At 36.5% G+C, this 22950-nt stretch overlaps 1 protein-coding gene across 2 annotated transcripts in view; it reads right to left on the bottom strand.

The window, feature by feature from the left end:
* The window catches only part of ANKRD12 (ankyrin repeat domain 12), a 68986-nt gene that overhangs the window by 32222 nt on the left and 13814 nt on the right, over positions 1-22950 (bottom strand). Inside the window, exons 2-3 of one of the 2 annotated variants that reach the window (XM_054057395.1) lie at positions 14380-14517; positions 6362-6509 (exon numbers count right to left, since the gene is read on the bottom strand). In XM_054057395.1, coding sequence (XP_053913370.1) covers positions 6362-6509; positions 14380-14466 — 235 coding nt within the window. In that variant the 5' untranslated portion in view covers positions 14467-14517. Of the gene's footprint in view, positions 1-6361; positions 6510-14379; positions 14519-22950 lie in introns of those variants that run through there. The other variant, XM_054057396.1, reaches the window with a different exon arrangement.

The following is a 22950-nucleotide window of genomic DNA, read 5'->3' as shown; positions in this document are numbered from 1 at the left end:
AGTTAGAAGCTTAAGTCCCTTTGAGGTTCCTAACCATGCCATTCCATATTTCATTAAACCCCAAGCTGACTCCCTCTTATCTTCTGATTTTCTCCACTTCTGCCTTAGGCCCTCTCTGTACTCCTCCTTGTTTCATTTGTTCCCTCATGACTTATTTTCTGCCTTCCTAGCCCTCTCTAAATCTCATCTTCTAGTAAGACTATTTTAAGAAGGGAAAGCTACAGACTACATACATATTAAAAAAATACCCTTACACATTTATCCCTCATGTTTAAAAGGAAGTAAGACTCCTTTTGCAGAAGTAATGGATGAGACTTTGCTAAACTGCATGCATCTCATAATGCCAAATATATAAAAATTCATCCAATATCCAAATCAATGTGACTGCCCTACTGGTAGAATGTCTGCATAGGAAAAAGTAAAGAAAACCTACAATGAAATTGTACTTTCAGCATTCATTGTGAACATGTTCTCTCTGCAAGGATAATGTACATCACACCCTTCATTGACTAATTCAGCACCTTGATAAAAACACATTTCAGTTTGTCTAGCATGATTTGCTGTTTCTTAGCTTACACTACTTACTGCTCCTGATTCTTGAAAAACATTCATCTTCATTCTGAATTATTTTTACCATTTTATAACTATACTCATCTTGAGAAAATAGTAAAGCAAAGTAAATGAAATAAATCTTTTGATAATCTAGCTTTTACTTTTTCTACTATACAGTGTACTTTTTTCAGGTATTTTTATCTGTTGGGTTTTGGTTTTTTTTAAATCATTCTGTTAGAAAAACCCACTAAGAAAACATGTGTGATTTACTCCCATCTCCTGTTTAATGCTGTCAAACAACATGAAGATCCTTCCCTTACATATTCCAACACATTTCAGTGGTGAGGCAAATGATTCTTCTATTACACTTTGTTTACACAGCTTTGCAAAGCATTTCTAGAGCTTACCAATCAAAAGTAGCAAATAAGAAAACGATTGCTCTCACCAAGCTATACCGTAACTAAGCCTTTATTACTCAAAAAGGATGGAATTTTATTAAAATTTATGAGAGAATTCATACGTGTTTTCAGTAAATGTAAACACAATAATACACAAAATTAATATGAACAACAACAAACTTAAAATCTTAGGATTACAGCAGATGCACCTGAAAATCTGTTCAGTGGAGTGTGTCCTGTAAGAGGATACACATCTTTTCCCCATAGATCTCATGCGTATGCCCTGCTTCTGGATGTACACGGTAAACCAAGATAGGACAAAAAAGGTATAAGCAAGAAAAAGGAAGGGAGTAGGGCATATAAAAGAGAAATTTTTACAGACCAATAAATAAACAAGGTAGTAAAAGAACTACCTTTTTATTTTTATTTTTTAAATTCAAGGAAAACAACAATGCAGCTCTTGATAAAGAAATGACAGAAGTACACAGAAAAAACTCTTACAAATTATTGGGAAGTTTCATTATGCTTACTGCAGAATACATTATAACAGTCGTTTTCACTGCTCCAAGAATATCAACATGCAGTACATTACACTTTATTTATGAGCTGACCTTCAACTTAGAATTCAGGAACTTTGACTTTTTAGATATTCTTTGTCTTGTGGTAACAGCAAACTTCTCATGGCTGTGTACTTGATGTTAATACAATTTAAACAGTAATAACTTCAGTAATAGAGAATAACATCAGTTTAAGAAATTAAGTTCAGGTAGAAGTTAACGCACAAAATTGACTGTTACAGTGAATTAGGTTTGTGGCTTGGGTTTTGGGTTTTTGTAGATTTTGAGCATTTTGTTTTCAAAGTCTATGGAATACAAATATCTTCTTTTACATTGATTTTCTTGTCACTTTTTTGGTGTTCTTCAGCAGTTAGAAATAAACCATCAGCAAACTTTTCATTAAAAGTATAAAAATCAAAACTCTTCCAAGTGGCTTCATGTTCACTTATCTTTATTTAATAACCTTTATAATATGCCACCAAATCTATATGGACAACATTAATTTCAAGATTTGCCTTTTGCAATGTAAGATTTTCAATTAACACTTAAAAAAAGGGATTTAAAAATAGTCAAGTTATGCGAAATGGTAATTTAGGTGCATTTGAGCACTTATCTGTAGAAGAGCTTAATGAAATTCATTCACAGTATTTAAAGATACTGGCACAAGAAACATTACAATCACCACTGATTATTTTAGGAAGCCTTATGCATAACAGATTATGTCCCAAGGCAACCAATACTGTATTTGGATTTTATTTTCATCTGGATAAGTTACAAATTCCCAGTCAAGTAATTTCTAAATGCATCAAGAAAATAAATTATGAAATAATTTATCATGTGGATTTCACAAAACAAATCACGCCAAACAAACAGAATATTCTATTTGTTTGAACACTCCCCTTTAGTGGATAAAGGAGATAAAATAAAAAGACAAAATTAAAACTCAGGGCTTGTGATAGTCCAATTTAAGGTAAAACTCTTATCATAGTGCAAATTGTAAGGAATAATAGGATTAATAGACACCTAACAAGCTAAAATATTAATTGCTTGAAATAAATGTTTCTAAGGAAGTTATAAGATTGAGTAATATACAACAAAAGACTAATATGCTCAATACTAACAACTGTAGAATACAGGTCAAGATGATCAGTTCTGCAGATGACAACATTAGGAGGACACAGCTACTGAGATCTGTGCGACTGTGGTAATCTGACTTAAGTTATTTTAAAGAGAAACTCTGCATGATTGACCGCTACTTCCTATCCTCAGTGAAAGAGAAAGATTAGGATGTGATGAAGAGACCTCACAGGATGCTGTATATGTAGAGATACCAAAGTAGCTACTAAATCATGTTTACAGCAGATTTATTTAACCAAACCAACATGCCCATACACACATAAAACGACCTCCACCTTCCTGCCTCCAGTCCAAACAACAGTCCAAGAAACTTGTAATATTGAACAGTAAGTCCAAATCCAGCAAGCAGTAACACAGCATGTAAACAGTCCCTTTAACAGCCCCACTAACCTTTGTACTATGGGAAGCACGAGTATAAAAACAGTGTTACTATGATAATCATGTGCAACATAAAGAGGTCAGTTGTTTTGCTTTTCTGGATGTTAATTAAATGCTAAAAGAAAAATGACTGTGCTGTGTTTAGACTACTTTAAAGAGAGAAAATGAAGGGGTCAGAGAACAAAAACGAGATGTTACTATAAACAGAAAATCTGGAGAACGTAATTCCCAAGGAAAGATCACAAATTAGCACATTCAGTGTAATTGTAACTCACGTTGTTCTTCCTGAATAATCAGCTATGTAACAAGACAATGCTTATCTTCAAAATGAAAACAATTTTTCTGATCTGCCACTGCCATTACGTTTAACTATTAGGAAAAATTCAAATTTCTCTCTTCAGACTAATAAGGCTGAGAAAAAGCAAACAAACTTGTCCTTTGCAAAAAGTAGCACTTGTCTGTTCTTCTCATTCTGATAATCACATTAGAGGTGATTTAAAAATAACCAGATTAATTACATAAACTAACAAAATTTAAATAGCACTATTTAAGTAGTCTAAGAGAACTTACTAAAAAAGATATGAAAAATGCTTCTCCTTCCACCATCAATTCTACCAGTCTTAATCAAAGCCCGCAAGTAGAGTCTTTCATAAGACTGACTTAAACAAGGGTTAAAGCTATACTGCAAAACTTGCAGTATAAATAAATTTTACTCCGGTATGTCTATTTTTAGTAGCTTTTTGTGCTTGCTCTGACCAAAGAATGGGGATGTGGTAACAGCCCTCAGCAGGGTAGCCATCCAAAACAGGACAGTGTAACAGACACACTCCTGCACAACAAAAGACACACAGAATAGGACATTGTTGCTTAAAAACAGTTATGCAGTGCAATCTCAGGTGCTGTCATTGTCCCACTGGCCTTTTCTGAAGGCCACGGGTCTCCTGTGACTCACGTTATCTTCCAGCCCTGTGCTGACTTAGCTGCTGCAAGCATCTCAACTGGCATCACATGACTATATCTAGACAACTGGACTCAGTCCTAACTGGCAGGAAATTATTAAGAAAGTAACCTAGAGGCTAAATCTGAAAATAAACCAAATTACCATGAGGTCTCAGCTAGCAACATTATTACGTATCTTGGAGATAAACCATTTATTGAATTAAGCCATTAATTAATTCTTTTTATCCAAGAGCGACTTTTTATGGTATTTCTTGATTTTTGTTCACCTAGACACATTTCTAGAAGACTCTATATCTTTAAAAACATTTGAAAAATTAAACTCAATGGTCTTACCTGTTGCAGAGAAACTATTTAGCAAAGTAGTAAGAACATTTTGCTAGTCTGAACTCTGAAAAAAACACATTGTGAGGGTACTAAAAGTAAAACTATAGGGAAAGAATAAAATATATCCTGGAACTGTAATGGGCAGTGGGAAGAACGGACTAGTACCACATATTTTTTCAGAATATTTCTCATTACGAATTGTATATACAACCTTTGACCATTTCCCTAAAACACCACTACAGATTTTCCCAAAGTATCATAAGTATCTGTCAGATGTAACAGGCAAATCTTTTCAATGTTTAATGCCAAGTTTGTGCCAGAAGCAGCAGTGCATTTCGTGATCACTGCTGTCAGTCCTAATCCCTGCCAGTGCCAAACATGGCATCTTTCTAAGTGCCCTTAGTCTAGTCTAGTCTAGTCTAATTCTCCCTAGTCTAATCTAATTGGTTAGGTGCAGAATCAGCATTATAAGAACTGTTCTTTCATCCTAGCAATGTTCCTGCCTTAGAGGTTCTGGACGGCTTAGGTAGCAAGCTCCTGATCTGTGAAACTGAGTGGTTGCTCTTACCTACTTACCTCAGTGGTAATGACACGGATAACAAGCTGTGATGTTTGCTACACAGTAATTAAAAGCTATGTGACTTCTATTGTCATATTAAGTATTTATTGCCCCTACTTGAACAGTTTATTTCATCTCACTGCTACAACCTGTAACAACATTTTGTAGTGCGCGCATTGTCTTTTGGTGTATGTCTAAGTGCCTAAAGTAATTCATCTTGTTTGTGGCAACTGCTGACAACAGGTGCTATAGCAAGGAAAACACAAAAAAATTACATTACCTCACAAGATGCTGTGACAACGAATTATTTAAAACTGATGGGGTGGGGAGAGATGACAAAAGATTTCCAAGACAGAAGCATTAGGTAAGTGCTAAATATTACTTCTATATATATTTACTTCCATTATGAAGAACACTTAGGGTCTAATACCAAGCAATAAATTTAATAATGCAGATGCTGAGAGCATACTTCTAATTTATACATGGTCTTTTCAGAATCAAGTAGTACAGTGTAAGACTCTAGAATTCTGTAAACCCACTGAAAATGGAGATCTAAAGCATGCGTATGCAATATCCAGAAGCCCAGTTTCAACATTGAATCAATCCTGGACAAAAATTAATCAGGTATAGTGGTATACGCTCCTATTTTGCATTTAAATCTAAGTGTATTAAGGGAACTACCTGTTTATAAAAATATTCCAATGTACAATGAGCAAAGTATACAAAACTATAGCACTGAGTCTCTGAGAAATTTGGGGAACATGCCTTCTGGTGGCCTACCAGAGGGCATGGATACAGTCTTGCTACCAACAGAACTATTACTGAACTATGACAGATAACTCATTATCTCGGCTCAGAAATAACTGTCTTGGAAGACATCCAGATTGCTTCATTTTGATTTGAAAAGAGCCATGTTAAGAATGGTATTTTCAAGTCTTGAACTCAGTTCTAACAGAATATGCTTAAGTCAGGAAGAACTACCGGCTTCTGCAGAAAAGGTATCCTGAATAGATCATAAGAGCTTAGACTGAAAGAAGTTCACTCTCCATGGCTAAACCTTATCAACCTTTTCTCTTATATGGAGGACAGTACATCTACCAATCTTTCCCACTCCCTCTCCCCCAAAAAGGCTACGAAAGGCTGACAGCTGTGTCTCAAATCAAGGCACTTACACATCTTTCATCAGTTTTCTTGTTTAAGCAAATGAGATGATGATGAAAAGAAAGGTTTATTATTAAAACAGAAGCAAAAGAATGAGGTTAGGAAACAACTAGAAAATGTAGATAAACTATGCCGGCATGCTAGTTCTTGCTAATGAAAGGATGAAAGCCTATCAGACTGAGATGCAACAATCGGAAGCAAGCAAGCAACTTTCATACTTAGTAATCTTTTTTATAGGGAAAAAAAAAATCAATATAAAACCGTAATATACAATTAATTAAATTAGGACGTATTTTACCAACAAATAATTAGTTAAGGAAATAAAAAGGTTCTACCTGTGTCTGAATTGCGATCTTCATTTCTGGATGGACTAATAGTAAAAGGAAGTTTACGTTTCATGGAAGACTTTTCTTTCATCTCCTTCCCCACATCACTCCTATCCACTTTTGGAGTTTTGCTGTAGGATGCAATCTTGTCCTTGCTCTAATATAAATAAAAAGTATACTAAGTAATTTTTGCATAAAGCAGAATGGTCTTATAATGTATACAGACTGAAAAGACTGCTACGCAAGAATGTATGTGCATGTCTGCATCTGTATTACTTAGTTTATTCAAAAACTTTTGAAGTAACCTTACTGTTGTTCTCTACTGGAGCCATGATTAAAGGAACAACACAAACTGAACAAGAATTTGCTAACTCTTAACGACCATCTCAATTTCCTTCCCTGACCATAACATAATAATCACATTAAAAGCACATTAAAAGCCCACACTGCAAATTCAGACTGTGAATAGCAACACAGTAACAACAACAAAAAAACTTCTAACAACCCTCCCCTGCCCCAACCCTGTAATCGTTCCATACAGAACTCCCTTTCTATTTCAACAAGAATAAGTGTTTCATTTTCTAAAGGAAAATTTACTAGGAACTTAGAAAATCTGTAAAGAATACTTTACCTGGTATCAAATTTAGATTAAAACAGCTACAAGCTATACGGATTTTTAGCGGCATACATCTAGAATTTTTGGCTTATAAAACGTATTTCAAGATAAACAGATAAAAACACAAACGGACACAATATTAATTGATTGCTTTGCTAATATAGGTCAAAGTATGTAAAAGACAGCAGGTTAGTAAGAGGACTGCTTGAGAGAACCCTTTGCAAACCCCAAAGTTTTGGCCTACCAATCAAGAGGTTATGTAGAGACATACCTCTTCTGTTCATCACATGCTGGAGAAACACATCTAGTTATGTCAGCTATCACAACTCCCCAGATTTAGATCATTCTTAACAGGTGATCAGGTGAATGTACTAACAGATTTGGTCTTTTAAAGGTAGAAGAGGCACACACACTTGTCAACCAGTGAAAAACAAAAGGCTGCTTCTTGCTACTTCTGAAGCAAGAAGTTAAAAGACTTATTCTGATTAGAGGAAAACTACGAAACAACTCCAAGTAAAGTTCTCAAGATTGCCCTTCCTCTATTTAAAAACAAATACAGGTAAGAAGAGTAGTTTGACTATATCATCTGACACTCTTGAGTTTAAACTGTTGCAAAAAGGGTAGGCAAAAGTGATTATAAAAAGAACCAGGAAACAAATATACAATCTTCAGCCAACAAACACCTGTACCAGGGAAGTCACAAAGAATGTATCAGTCTATGTCAGGAGAATTTCTGAAGTAAAAGGTTGACGCCCCAAAGAAAACTCATCTTCACTCCAAGTTTGGAAACCTAAAAAACCAAACCAACCCACCCCCCCAAAAACAATCAAAAAACCCCCAAGCTCCCAAGCAAACCAAAACACAGAATAAAACACACACAGCAAACCAAAACACTGAATAAACACACACACACACACACCCTTTTCCTCTCATGCTAGAACACGAAAATCTAAAAAATCTAAAATCTCTTAAGAATTCCCTACACCCTAGGATAATAATGGGCCTACTACTTTTGAAACAAGCTAATCAGTCTACAACAACTGATCATTCGCAAATGCATCTATAAGTTGACAAGAGCAGATCCAAACTCCATTAAGCCCTTCATGACCTCCTTCACTACATACGAGTCTCCCACTTCAGCCTAATCTTACCAAGAGCTCTCTTCATCCCTTGTTCCAATCTGGTTATTTCTCATATGTACGTATGTAAATTTGTATAAAGTGGTATTACAATGTTACTGCTTCCTCTAGAATACTATCTTACGTTGGGTACTATGCAAAAGAAAGGATTAATTATAAATATTTTAAAATTAGTAAGCAGCAAACATTGGTTTCAACTTGATTTGTAGGAAAAAAAAAGGCAAACTTTTTGTGGTTGGTAATCCTTAAAAAGAATCACTTTTTTGGTACTGATCAGTAAGTACTCACAAAGAGACATAAGCCGCTTAAATAATTTGATAGCTTTACATTTATTCTTATTTTCAAACTGCATATATGCAGTATGTTAAATATTATGACCGATGCACTACTTTTATTTTTATTTTTATTATCACAGATATTAAGTTTGTGATGATCTAATTAGGAGAGAGTTCAAAATGCTTACTTCCAGAGAAATAAAGATACAATGAAAATGAAAGAATAGGCCACATGCAGAATAAAGAAAAAATGAAAAATCAGAATATTTTGTTCCATAGCTATTGTGGAACCAAATTAGTGGTGGAATTTGGTGGAACCAAATTAGTGGTGGAATTTCCAAACCAAAAGATGCAATGAACAAGGCGTTTCTCAATGCTATTTAGTATTTTTTGTAACAACGCTAAAATAAGAGATGCAATTAGATATGCAGACATAACCAGGAGAGAGGGAGAAGCAAAGAGCGCTGGCAAAAGGAAAAAGAAAATTACAATCAAATTTGAAAAACAGTCTAAATACAAAACAAAACAAGAAAAGCCAAGATAAAACCAAGGTGTACAATCACAAGATCCCACATTAAAAGCCACAAAACTCTTAATGGCCTACTGGATTCAACTGGATTCAAGGAAAGCAAAAGGAGGTAGCAAGCCCTGTAGGTTAGAGCACGCAGTGCGATTTAAAGAGCAAGCTGTGTTCACTGTTCCAACTACTGACGATCACTGTAATAGTATGGCTATCTCTTTTTTGGGGTCCAAAGCAAGGTTCCAAATTCAGCATGAATAAGCCTATGTGTTAGCTTAATGTGATTCATTAAATCAACCAAAACAAAGTTGATGTATTTTATGAAGCAATCAGTAACTCGGAGCATCTGTGGACTAAATCTAAAGTGGTTAGATTAATCTAAAGTGAGAACTGCTAATCCTGAACTAAACACTGAAGACATGATAATGTTCAGATACATAAACTATTATTGCAAAGAGAAAGGCATTACATACTCTCCATACCCACTACAGTTAGCGAACATGTAATGGGCTGTAAACTGCAACAGGAGAGGAATAGAAGTTATTTATCCTTCTACTAAGTATCCACTCTATGTCAGCCAGCATAATTAAGTGTGAGAACAAACTGCCCAAGGAGACTGGAATTTCCCATGAGGCAAGGCTTTAAAGAAAAGGTCTGGCAAACAAACATTAGTCAAAAACTAAACTTATTCTACTCTGGGGCAAATGGATGAACTGGATCTGCACGTCTCAACATTTAATGCATGCCTCACTAGATGATGTAGTAACAAGGAAAAATCTTCTCTGTCAACGAAACCATACTAATGTGCTACGATGAGAAGCACATTTCTAATCTGTTCAACAGAAACTGTCTCGGAAGGCTAACTAACAGCAGTCTGGACAATTTTTTTGATATCCCATTCCAGCTCTATTGTCTGGTACCGCTACAATCAATGACAATACACAAAAGGAGAAAACTAAGTGCCATATAATCTAGCAGATGTACTAAAACCCTGGGAGAACAAGCATTCTTTTTCTGCCTATCAAAGATAATTACATATTAAAGCGTGTTCCGCATGGTATTAAAATGGCTTTAGGCACTATTGTCAGACATTTCTAAGAGAGAGTTGATTCTTACAACCCCCAAACATGTTTCTCCTCTGGACTACATATCCATCATTTACTTCCTGAGTTTTGGCTATGTAATTTCTAAAGTATAAATTCAGATAGATTTATATTTCATTATGTCCTTATGTTTATAAAATACCTCATGCAAACAGTAAATGGTCTATACACTGCACACACTTAAAAATTTGTTTATTTTATGCTCACAAGATGAGCAACTGAAAAAAATAGACATAGCCTAAAGCATATATGACATAAAGAGCTTATTAACAGCAATGTTATTCCCAATTATTTTTTTAAGGCGTCAGAAGACCTGGACACAGGGGTCATTCACACAGCTATTTACCGGTTGACAGAACAGCATAATAAGCGTTAACTTCCACTGGACAAATGGGAAAGATTAAGTCTCATAACAACAGTAACCTTACTACATTCTTCAGACAACAGCTAAGAGTGCACAAAGGGTAAGAGCTAAACGTATCGATTATGAAAGGAAAACCAAATCCTGCAAGTGTTTTTTTTCTTTTATCTTAATATATTAACCATTGCAATAGCCTCAGACCACGCACTTAGGCCATTACAGTTTTTACTTTGAGAATAATGACGATTTTTTTTACAGAGTGGTGTCCTTTAGCATTACTGTTCATTTGTAAGATGCACTGTTTTGTATGAATACCATTTCACGTTGGGCCTCCTTTGCCTCCAATGCATCTATGAACATACAAGAGAACACCAATAATTAAACTACATATCTTCACAATCATAGAGATTAAGCTCCATGAGTACCAGCACAAAGATGTTTCTGCTTCAATAACAAGGTGGACACAGAAGCAAATAAGAGCAAAGTGCAGAAATGGTTTGATCATACTATTCTATGGAAAAAATAAAAAGCCAAAGCCACATGAAAAATACAGTTAGAATGCATTTTTGGTACTAGCTACACTGCAATTATCAGTACTGAACACCTCAGGGTCTTTCTATGCTACTAAAAGACACAGGAATCTCTGATGGCACAATGAATGGTCACTCACTGGTCACACAATACAGAGAAAAGTGTGTGGACAAGAGATTTTTCAGATTCCCATGATGCTTCTGTATCAAAATGCCACTAAAACAAAAATTTTTCTTTAGTATCCCTTTCACCTGCAGCATCAGCCCTTCCTTACACCAACTACATTACGTTAACAAATCCATACCTTTTTCATAAGAAGTTCTAATGCTTCAAAGACTATTGCTTTTAAAATGATAGTTGCAAATATTTACATATTGGGAAACAAAAATCCTTATTTGCTTTACAGAAATTTCCACTACTTTATAAAGATTTCTTTTTTTAAATGATCACTGTTGATTTGGCCTGGTCAATCTTTTACTTTAGAGCTTTATTTTTGTGTATTTAATACGGATTTGCCTTCATGATTTTCTGTTGTTCAAACTCAACTTCTACACTATTGCCTGTCGAATTTTAAATATTTCTAGGATGAATCCAAGTGATTACATTTTTGCAATATTTTGTCTATTTTTTTTAATTCAGGGGAATTAAACACTAAGCACTTCTGAAAATTACTTGTCAGTGTGTTAAGAACAGATATGTGACTGTTGAAGTGACTATTTAACATCTTAATCATGTATTCAGTTTTTCTCAAAATATGACAAAAGCAACCAAACTGTATTATTTTGCTAAAAAACAGAAAACAGGAATATTAATACCACAATTAAATAACTCTGCTGCTTTATTTAGGGTCCCACTTTTTCAATACTACACATCAATTTATATCATACAATCTCCAAACTAAACCTTACATTACTCTAATCTCACATTACACATTGGGCCAAGGTGGACAGGGAGCTAGACTGAACAAAACAGTGCAAGCAACTTATCAGCTTACTTTTTGGTACCAATGTAATTAGCCCACCTTAGTGATTCCATATCTATGTCCTCGGTCAAAGTTCCATCCTTTTCTGGACTTCAATTATGTAGATACTCCTGCTTTCACTGGCATCTCAATCTCAAATACCATTCTTTGTTACAGCAACCAGCTAAGGACAAATCATCACCCAAACCAATATGACAATGAAAGGAGTTTATGTGATCATTAGAAATAGGATATTAATCTATTCCTTTCTAAATCAAAATCTGCCATATTTCCTGGTGGTTAAATAAATGACACTCTTCTGTTCCCTGGAAAAAAATATTCATATCCTCACATGAATTCACAACCTTCTTTAGTGTTCTTGAATAACAATACATCTCTGTTTTGGAAGACTACCTAACTTATTAGCGGAGAGAGAAGAGTTTATGGGGATCAGAGGCAGGAGATTACTGGAGAGGAAGGTGTCAAGACAAGCAGTGAATAATTCACTGAACTGGGTGCAAGGGTCACTGCTAAGGCAGTTCCTTTGGCAGTGGTTGCAGATTCAACAGCCTCTATGGAAACTAGTGCCATTTTTCTGCAATGGCTGCAAGCAACTGGGAGAGGAAGTGCAAGGGAGTAAGAGATGAAGAGCGGAGGTGGTAAAGGAGCCTCACAAGTAAACTCTTTTATTTTTAATGAATTGTTTTTTCCAAACTCAGTTCGCAGAGCGATTTTTGTGTAAAATTGAAAGCCTAGGAAGGAAGAAAGTAATCTGCACTGTGAAAATATGTTAATCTATTTCTATATGCTCAAATCTACAAACAAATGCATTCCAAGCATTTCAAGCCATATCTTTAGCAAAGAAACAAGGAAAAGGAAAATTTAAAACTGACACATTCCAGCAGACTCACTATTTTTGCTCTGGTGAAAGTGAGCAAAAGATGAAAACGCATTTTAACCTGTTATAGATTTTTATAATACAAAAAACCCCAAACACAACACAAATAAAGCTTGGAAAAACATGCAACATAATTCAGTTTTCCTAGCATGAGCAGCTGTTTATTATTCTTCATGATCCTCCTGCATTGAAGGTTTGTTTCATTTTCAGAAACAGTGAAGTGTCAAGATAATGATTTTATAAAGCCAGAAATCATTTTTTTGTTAAATATCTAATATCTTTACAAAATCTAACTTATTTACAACTGTTTAAATAAAAAGGCACTACTTAATACCATGAAATTACATTTTAATAGCCTTACTATTCTTGTTTCTTGTAGGCTGCAGACATTACCCCTCCTTCCCAGTATCGAATGACACTTCAACTACACTGACCATATCCCAAGCAAGGATCAGAGCAAAAAAAAAAAAAAAAAAGAAACCTAAAAAATTATTAAATCTCCTTACTAGTAAGCCAGTTTCCTTTCCTCATTTTACTCTGTTATCTTCCTCTTCTTATCTAAGTAAGTTCATCACATCAAAGAGAAACAACTACCTTTGCTTCGCTTGACTGGGACCCATAAAACAAATTGGGAAGAGACTAAAAAGTCTAAAGTTTTCTATGAACATTTTCGGAAGACAAACAACTTTAAGTAGACGCTGGATCTTCTGATCTTTTCCAATTTTTTAAATTTCTTCCTGTCTTACATCCATTCATTAAGTGGTCTTACAGAGAATACAAACTTCCAAGGCAGCAGTACGAAGTTTCCTTTTCTAGAGAAGACAGTTTTAAATGTCATTTGGGAGATAAATGGTTTCTCCCTCCTTAGGGCAATATACAACTTCTCATTCACAACGCAGAATACTATTCTATCTTCTGTTATTCATTAGTGCTACAAATAAACTCGTCTATTATACAAGTGTACTAGGCTGACAAAATGGAGAACTGGGTTATCTGCAACTGCGCTTCAGAAGATTGAAAATGACGGGATACTTTATTAAACAACAAACCACCCTTTGGTATTACTGGAGCTCATAAACTCCTTCATTCTCCAACCTTCAAAAATGGATTGTACCATTTTTAAAGTGGACTTGCTCGTACAGGAGTCACTCATAACTTTTTTGCAGCATTCGGCTTTCAAGTCCTCCTAACAGAGGCAGGATGTCCCTGTGTTACAAAGGAATATAAGAAACTTGTGCTTGTTCATTAGTCTGTGCACTGTCACAGGCCTTCAAAAATGTTTCATGTGTTTGTTACAGAGAGTATGACACTGTAAAATTAAACAAAACATGAACCATTGTTCTTGTGAGGTTATAAAGACTTCACATGAGGCAAGATATAGAAACTATGCACTAACTTATATCAAATAAACCCAAAGCATTCAGCTTCCTTTTGAATTAAGTTACAATAAAAGGCATAAATTCCATTCCCTATTTTAATTTACAGTTAGAGCTGTGTAAAAAATTATACTTTTTTTCCTGCACTCAAGGTATAAGAATACAGATTCATATTTATTTCTTCCCATTACAGCAACAAAAATTGTGATAGACCAAAATAAAATGGACATGAATATAATTTTGTTACCTTTCTTGCAGTTGTTTTTTCTACCATGGTGCTATCGCTCTCAGAATTTTCAACTTGAACTGTTTTTGTGGATCCAAATTTGGGCATTTTATAGCTGTCTAGCTAGCTGTATCTTGTATCAGTGGGTTCATCATGTGTCTGAAAAAGAAACAAACAAAATTATATAAACATAGACTCAGCAGTGACATTTCAGGACAAATATTTTTACAGCAGATGGCAGTAGAGCTGAACAGTACCCCAAAAAAGATGACTAACAATGACACCTGACTTCAAGCATCCCACTCATTCGCAGCTCAGACCTTCGTGTGAAAACTCAAAAGGTCTGACATGGCCAGTACTGGGGACAGTATCATCAAGAAACTACCAGGTCACTTGTCCAACTGCATCTTCCCTCTAATTTAACTCTTAGGCGGACTTTACACTTCTGGGTGTTTGATGGCTCATTGGTTCAGTATCTCACTCCATTTTATAGGTACTAAGACTAGGAAGATGCGTAAGATCATTTCTAGCAACACTGTGAAGAGAAAATAAGCTTTCTAGCATGGAAAACTACTCAAATTGTTATGGTAAAAGGGCAAACCTTAGTGATTTGCTACTCCTTCTGTTGGAACAAGAGATATACGTTAGAACAAGAGATAAATGTTAGCAGAAAAATCTAAAGGTTACACCTGATACCAGAAACCTTTATCTCCACTTTACAGCAAATTAATTACATAATCCATTGCCATATACATGTATATAAAGTTCTAAGAGTTCTGTGGTGTTTCATCTCTAGGGTACACCAAATAAACATCATTACAGATTCATACAATGGAAGATGTCTGACTTGCCTCTTCCACAGAATGAGGAGCCACTTTTCTCATAAAAGTGCCTAAGAGGAAAGGTCACATGAGAAGTAAAACTGCAGTTGACATCACTTTAAAGCTGGTGACATCTTAGAGGTCATTTTGAATTGATGTACTGTGTTACAAATATTTATGTGATGACAGTCTTACTGTGTCTTGTAGCAATGTTATGTTACAGCTAGAAGTCATTTCAGGTGTGACATTTCTACAGCTGCTTTACAGTTAAGGTTTTGAGCTCATCAGGTAACAAATTTGTTGCTGTTACAGGACCAAGGCCACTATTTTGGTTTGGCACGGGCAACTGACGACATTGGTATTTTCTCTTTCTCACACAACTTTGAGGATTTTGCACACTAGACCTGACACACAAAACTTCCACATCCAAACGAAGTTCTACACACCATACACTCACTCCCCATAAGACCTAAACTGTGGGAAATTCCATTACAGAATACTTGGCTAAGATTAATACCATTGTATACAACAAAATAACATCTTACTTTCTTATTCTTCCAGAACAGATGGGAAGAACAAGATGGGAAGGGAAGTTCAAAATCTTCAATCCTAAATTCAGACAATCAGGAAACATTGCACTAAGGCTGCTCTTTTCCTCCCTTTCCCCAACACCTGAAGGATTTTATCTGGGGTGGCTGGTTGGTTTTTTTAAATATTAACCTCAAACTGCTGAAAAACTGGAAAAGCTTAATTAAAAACTGTCTCACATACCTGAATCTTGTCCCCACTATGATACAAGCTACAACACTGTGAAATCTCTACTGTTCTACCCTTACCCTAGATAAAAGAAACATTAGTCTATTCTCTTTATTTATACAGTGTCGATAGGATTTATGCAGCCCTGCTGATATGGCGAGTAATTGTTCATCTTTGAAGGATAAAGCACACAGTTATTTGCCTTCTCTTTTTATTTGCTTTTTTTAAAAAAGTTGCACAAATTAAAAAAGGTTATTGATGCAATGCAGACTACTCTAGAATGAGTTTCCTGCAGTTTACAAAAACATTTATTAATCCTAAAAGAAGCAACGAGTTACTGTCTTCACAGACGATGACTGCTGTGCTGATTACACCATACACAGAATATTAAGACAGCAGCAAAAATCTGCTTTCATAGGTTTAAAAAGAAAACACAAGTCATAAATCTTCTTTTGCTCAGTTAACCTCTCAAATCCTCTCTTTAAACTTCATTTGTGACCATTCTCATTGTATATACCATCACAAATACAACTACTTTAAAACAGATCAACATGTGAACTTTATCTTCGGAGAGGGACTATTTATAAAGGCTTGTGGTGATAGGACAAGGGGGAACAGGTATAAACCGGAGAGGGGCAGATTTAGACTAGACATTAGGAAGAATTTCTTTGCCATGAGAGTGGTGAGGCACTGGAACAAGTTCCCCAGGGAAGCTGTGACTGCCCCATCCCTGGAGGTGTTCAAGGCCAGGCTGGATGGGGCCTTGGGCAGCCTGGTCTAGTGGGATGTCCCTGTCCATGGCAAGGGGGTTGGAAATGGATGATCTTTAAGGTCCCTTCCAACCCAAATCATTATATGATTCTATGATCTTTATTACTGAAATCGAAACATTTCTAATTGCATATGCTGCTGTTTTCTTTCCTGCCTTTTTTTCTGCTACTTGACTCTCCGACATTAGCACCGTTCCTGCTTTGGTGTTCTTTATTTCCTGGTTCAGTATGCCATTCCCAATACCCTTCTGGTACCGACAGCAAGGAGCCCACCTTCATGAGCTTAGTAATTTATTAGCTTAGACTTGGCTTCGCTCCTCTTATTTGCTTCACCAGTAGGGACTAAACCACATTAACTGAACAAGAGTTCCTACTTCACAAAAGGCCCAGCCTCTCCCTGCAGGTCCTTTCGAGTGCTACTGAACAGAAATAGTTTATTTTTAAAAATGGTAGACCAAAAAGAAAAAAAAATCCAAGCTACAGGTGTTGTAAATGGCCAAGAGGATGACAAAAATGTTTTCAAAACAAATTTAGAAGAAAGGTAATTTAAAATAATACACTTAGTATAAATAATACACAAATATAAGGATATGAAGACAGAAAGCACAGGACGGATGTTTCCATTTTCTTCACCACATGATCAAAATTAAATGTGAATTCATTCAATTCTTGACCCCAAGCCAATCAGGTTTTGAAGAGAAAACTGCTTTTTACTCACTAAAACTGAGTATCATATGCTGGATTATTAAAGCAGAACCATCCCAACTATGCCACCGACAAATGGCAGGATTTCCACTACACATTTTATGTACTAGGTTGCTATTTCACAATCCTGGTCTGAAATACTTTTCAAACAGACATAAACGCTTCAAATATTTGAAGAAAAAAACCTACTTTTCACAAAGGGTGTCTATGTCACCTAGTATATATTACAATAAAATTCTGACCTGAAGAAATGATTTTACTGATGTTTTAACCATATTTTTGTTTACCTACAGTTCAGTTCCATTTCAATTCATGTGCTGAACACAGTCAACAAATACTTATATTCAAAGTGAAAATGTAGGTTCTTCCAGGGAAACCTAGATCTGTCTGCTTTGAGTTTCTTTCAGGGTTGTTTCTTAATGCAATTACTGGTTTATTAGGCAGTCTTGACGGCACATTTCAAATCACCCAAACCCTAAATTAAAAGTTAAACTCTCTACATTGAAATTATTCTCCTCTGTCACAACAAGCAATGCCATCACTTTTCATCTGACAAACAGGCACAGCTGTGCTTTTTCTCCAACAAACTGATCTATTTCATGCTTTTCAGTAATACACATAGTCTGCTTCCCACTGAAGAAACTTCTCTGCATGTAACAAAATCAGATATTCTGATTTTATGTTTGGATGTCTACATTTGGACATCTTTCCTGCATATTAATTATCAGTTACCTATGTCCTATCACTTGAAGCATGGTTAACTTTTGTCTCAATCATTTTTCACCTAAAAGAACTAAAAATTCTGTTACCTCCTTAGAGTAACAAAGGTAGGCACTTTGACAGATCTACAGGCAATGATATAAAAAGCTAGGATTATTTAATAAAAAAACCTACCCTCAAACCCACACAATCGCTCCCACACCAAACACCAGAATTTCAGACACAACTAGCTACAGAAAATTGGGCACATAATCTCTAGTACCAACAAATTATTGTACTAATTTGTACCAGCTTACATCTAGCACTAACGAAAGGGTATGCCTTCACCTATTTAAAAAAACCCAGAGAATTTATGTGGTACTCCAACAGCGCCACTGCCATTCAATCCCTTTATATGAGTTTTGCTTTCAGCCCAGACTCCTGAGAAACTGGGGCCAATGTTTGTGTTACATGCATGTTTGATTCACCAATGACTTTCAAGCCTCGTAGATGGATGTTAAATCTGACAGCAGAGGAAAGTTTTCAAATAAATTAAGTCCTCATTAATTTAATGGGAAAAGAGTGGCTGGTGGTTAATAATTAAAAACTACAATAATCTGTCACTGTTTCCTGAAGGAGAGTTTCAACATGAGTTTCATGACATATTGCAGGCAAGAAAACTCCACATGAAATGGCCTTTTATAAACTATTTTCCTTCTTTTACCCTAGTCACAGAGGAATCTTCAGTTGAGATCTGCATGTTACCAGGGTCAATCAATGATAAGACGTAATTCTATAAGAAATTAAGCATCACTAGCTCTGGTGCTCACAGACCTACTTGTTTTGATTCTGGTTTACAATGCGTGCTTGCCCTCAAATTCCCCTATGTCTTTCCAGTAACACGTACAGCAAAAATTACACGATGCTTAAGGAAGGTTTCCTTTGGTAGCCTTGTTGTACAGTTGATCTTGAAGGTCAGCTATCAGCAAATAAATGAGGCATAAGACTGAATTGCTATGAGAATATTATTAGTAGAGATGGGTTAATTTCTAAGATACTGCATTTCTCTTTGAGCTCTAGAATGCATCTACACTTAAAAAGCAGAGGACTTAACAGAAGGCAATCTTCTCAAACAGCTTTGTTCTTCTCTATTTCCCATAACTTATTTCTTCTGCAGAGGAAAAAAAATGACAAGAAACATCCCTTTCTTCAATAGGGATTTACTCCAGACTGGAAAACAGTGAATCAACTGTACAAAACTTCTGCTATAAATATATGACAGGTAGGCTTCAGAATGTTTTGCTAAAATTAAACTTATGAAAATGACAGCTAAGGCTACATCTATATTAGCGAGAAGTACAGAATTATCAAGAGATCTGCAGAGTGGAATAGCTGGTAACAAGAATTTACACTAGTCACATTTAGCAGCTTTGTTTTGGATCAGTTCTAGTGCAGACCCACGTACTAAACACACATTAAGGGTTGGATTACTTTCAGCACATTCCTGAACACTTCTCCTGGCTTACAACAGTAGGAGTCAAGCTCTGAAACCACCGCATAGAGCAAATTAAACTGCAGCGAGGAGAGATAAGGATAGTTGCTCTAAGGGTGTATTTCTGATTGAAACTAATACACTGACACAGATTTCTTCTTAGCGATGTCCCTCCTACCCCACAACTTTCACTCTTCCAAGTTTCTTTAGAAATGACCGTTATGATCTAGAACTCAAAGCTATTAAGAGTCTATTATAGAAAGGGGAAAAAAAAAAAAATCAGTGGATGAGTATAACAGAGACATCTAAGAACAGCTGAGCTGAGGGAAAGGCAGGAAAAAGCCGACATTACATATTCTGTTCAGAGAAAGCCAGCTGGCCAACTCTTATGTACATACTGGCTAATTAAGAAGTACGTAGGTTCCTCCTACCTAGCCATGCCAAATGTTATCTGTATTCTGGTGGGAGTGTCAAATGCAGCTCAGGTTAATGCACTGGGAGAAATGGAACAGATATAGCACAAAGCATCAAAATTCACAGAAAATTGGGCTTTTAAAATACTGTAAGGAACAGAGTTTAAGCAAAAAGACATTAGCAAAAAGATTTTCATTTAACTAAGTTTAACACTCTTTAGGTTTGTTTTTCATCTTATCAGGAAAAATGCAAATTACTTGAGCATTTTATTTCATAATAAAAGCATCCTTCAGCAAACAACTAAGAGAAGTGATTTTTTTCCAAAAGAGAGGTTAACAAACTCCAGCATTACTACCACTACACGAAACGTGATGGTGTACATAGCAGTACGGTCAATTTTTTTTCTTCTTACAGAAGTCAGTGCCTCTATACAGATAGCTACTTAACTATAACCTAGCAATATACAACAAAACCACTCCTGAGCAGACTACAGTGCATGTATTAACTCAGATCGACATCTACTTTTTCACCTATAGTGTCCATTAAGAAAATAGAATTCAAGATAGAACAAGAGACTATTTGGAATACTTTGGTTAGCGGCTGGGGATGTGCTAAGAGGTACAAGATGGGGAGCTTGGGACTGTGGGGAAAGAGACCAGTGAGGTCTGAGTATGTGAAGGTACAACATACAGTAGGAGGGTAAGAAAAGTCAAATGGTATAGAGCTGGGCTTTTCTGGCTTGGGAAGCTGAACGCTTTTCATGTGTATGAAAAGAACAGCCATATTTTCACCCAACATTTTCCACATGAAACTATGTCTAATGAGGAGTAAAGCTTCAGATTAGTTAAACGAGAGAACGTGACTATGATGAGCAAACAGCAGAGTGAGAAACTTGAGAGAACAGGCAAGAAGGGATTATGCTAGGGAGGAAAGCACAGGAGATTCCATCATCAACACATAAGACTTTTTTTTTCCCTAGAACAAGGAACATAAACCAAAAATTCTTACACCTTGCCACTTCTGTGGGCCTGTAAAAAACCACAAGTGTTGCATCTCATTTTAATTTTAATGGAGAATCACAAGAATCTTTTAGGTTGGAAAAGACCTTTAAGACCATCAAGTCCAACTGTAAACCTAACACTGTCACCACTAAAGCATGTGCCTAGGCATCACATCCACATGTCTTATAAATCCCTCCAGGGATGGTGACTCAACCACTTCCCTGGGCAGCCAATGCTTAACAACCCCTTACAGGGAAGTAATATTTCCAAGCACCCAGTCTAAACTTTCCCTGATGCATGTAGAGGCCATTCCATCTCATCCTATCGCCTGTCACCTGGAAGAAGAGACCAGCATCCACCTCGCTACAGCCTCCTTTCAGGCAGCTGTAGAGAGTGATAAGTCTCCTTTTCTCTAGACTAAACAGCCCTAGTCCCCTCAGCTGCTCCTCGTAAGACTTGTGCACCAGACCCTTAACCAGCTTCCTTGCCCTTCTTTGGATGTGCTCCAGCAGCTTGATGTCTATCTCCTAGTCAGAGGCTCCAAACTGAACACAGTATTTGAGGTGCAGCCTCAACAGTGCCAAGTACAGGGGGACGATCCCTTCCCTAGTCCTGCTGGCCACACCATTTCTGACGCAAGCCAGGATTCTATTGGTCTTCTTTGCCACTTGGGCACACTGCTGACTCATATTCAGCCAGCTGTTGACCAACACTCCCAGCTCCTTTTCTGCCAGGCAGCTTTCCAGCCACTCTTCCCCAAGCCTGGAGCACTGCCTGCGGTTGTTGTGACCCAAATGCAGGACCTGGCACTTGGCATTGTTGAACCCCATACAGCTGGCCTCAGCCCATCAATCCAGCCAGTCCAGATCACTCTGCAGCACTTTCAAGTTTAGTACAATGGTCAGCCTTGCACGAACTTGGAGAAATACACTTGTAGAAATGAAATCTTAAACACTGCTGATGTCCCATGGGAATGTCAAAATGAAGGTACAGGATAGGGCATTGCCCAGGGCATGCAATTTATTTGCCACTAACAGGAGAGCTGGACTACGGAATCCTATACACTTCTGAGCTTAAGGAGGGAAGTAGTGTCTAGTTCAGTGTTTCAAACCTAGTAAGCTCCATCAGGCTTACTGTAACTGGACTTCAAATCAGAACTAATAAATACAGTCAGGAGGAGGCAGGCACTGCAAGAAACATCTTGACAGCAGCATTGTCAGGAGACAGCAACAGTACGTGGAATACAGCCAGGAAGAATGTAGGGGAGAAAAGGTTAAAAAAAAAAAAATTACGAAAGCAATCTTGCACTTTAGGAAAGTGCCAGAAAATTCAGACACAGTGTTCTGCTGGATCCACTCCCCTTCACCTTTTCTGTCTCTTCCCATCCCACCCCATCCCCTATCCATTTTCTTCACCTAGCCAGTTACTCTTCCCACTTACACTTCATACTTAAACTTACATTGCTGTAATAGAGAACATTCACATCCCAAAACAGAGTATATGGAAGAACATCTTCCAGATAAAGTTTATAATTCCACAGAAAGGCACACTGCGACATTCTCGCAACTGGTATATTCGATGCTCCCCTGAAAATTAGCAAGGTTGGGGTAAGGAGGGTAGAGATCAAGATCATCCTCTTAAGAAACAATGCTCTGTGGCATAGGTCACTTCAGTATAGTGAAAGATGATTACTCCAAAAGATGATCAAGCATTTTTCTCCATCAACAGAAAAAGATGCAAGCTGGCCATGAAACCTGGTCCTTTGAATAGTAAACGCAGACTACTTTCAAGAATCTCATTAGAACATTATAGAAAATACTGCTCTGAAATTTCAGAATGAGTGGTGACCGTAGCCACAAAAATACTAGACTTTGTACCAAGGTTTTGATTGCAGAGGACTACATAAACACAGCTAGTCTACAATTGTTGCAGCA

This window comes from Cuculus canorus, chromosome 2 (genome assembly GCF_017976375.1).
Source record: "Cuculus canorus isolate bCucCan1 chromosome 2, bCucCan1.pri, whole genome shotgun sequence".
Taxonomy (NCBI): domain Eukaryota; kingdom Metazoa; phylum Chordata; class Aves; order Cuculiformes; family Cuculidae; genus Cuculus; species Cuculus canorus.
The sequence above is the reverse complement of the archived record's forward strand: the minus strand, read 5'-3'. Positions and strand labels throughout refer to the sequence as shown.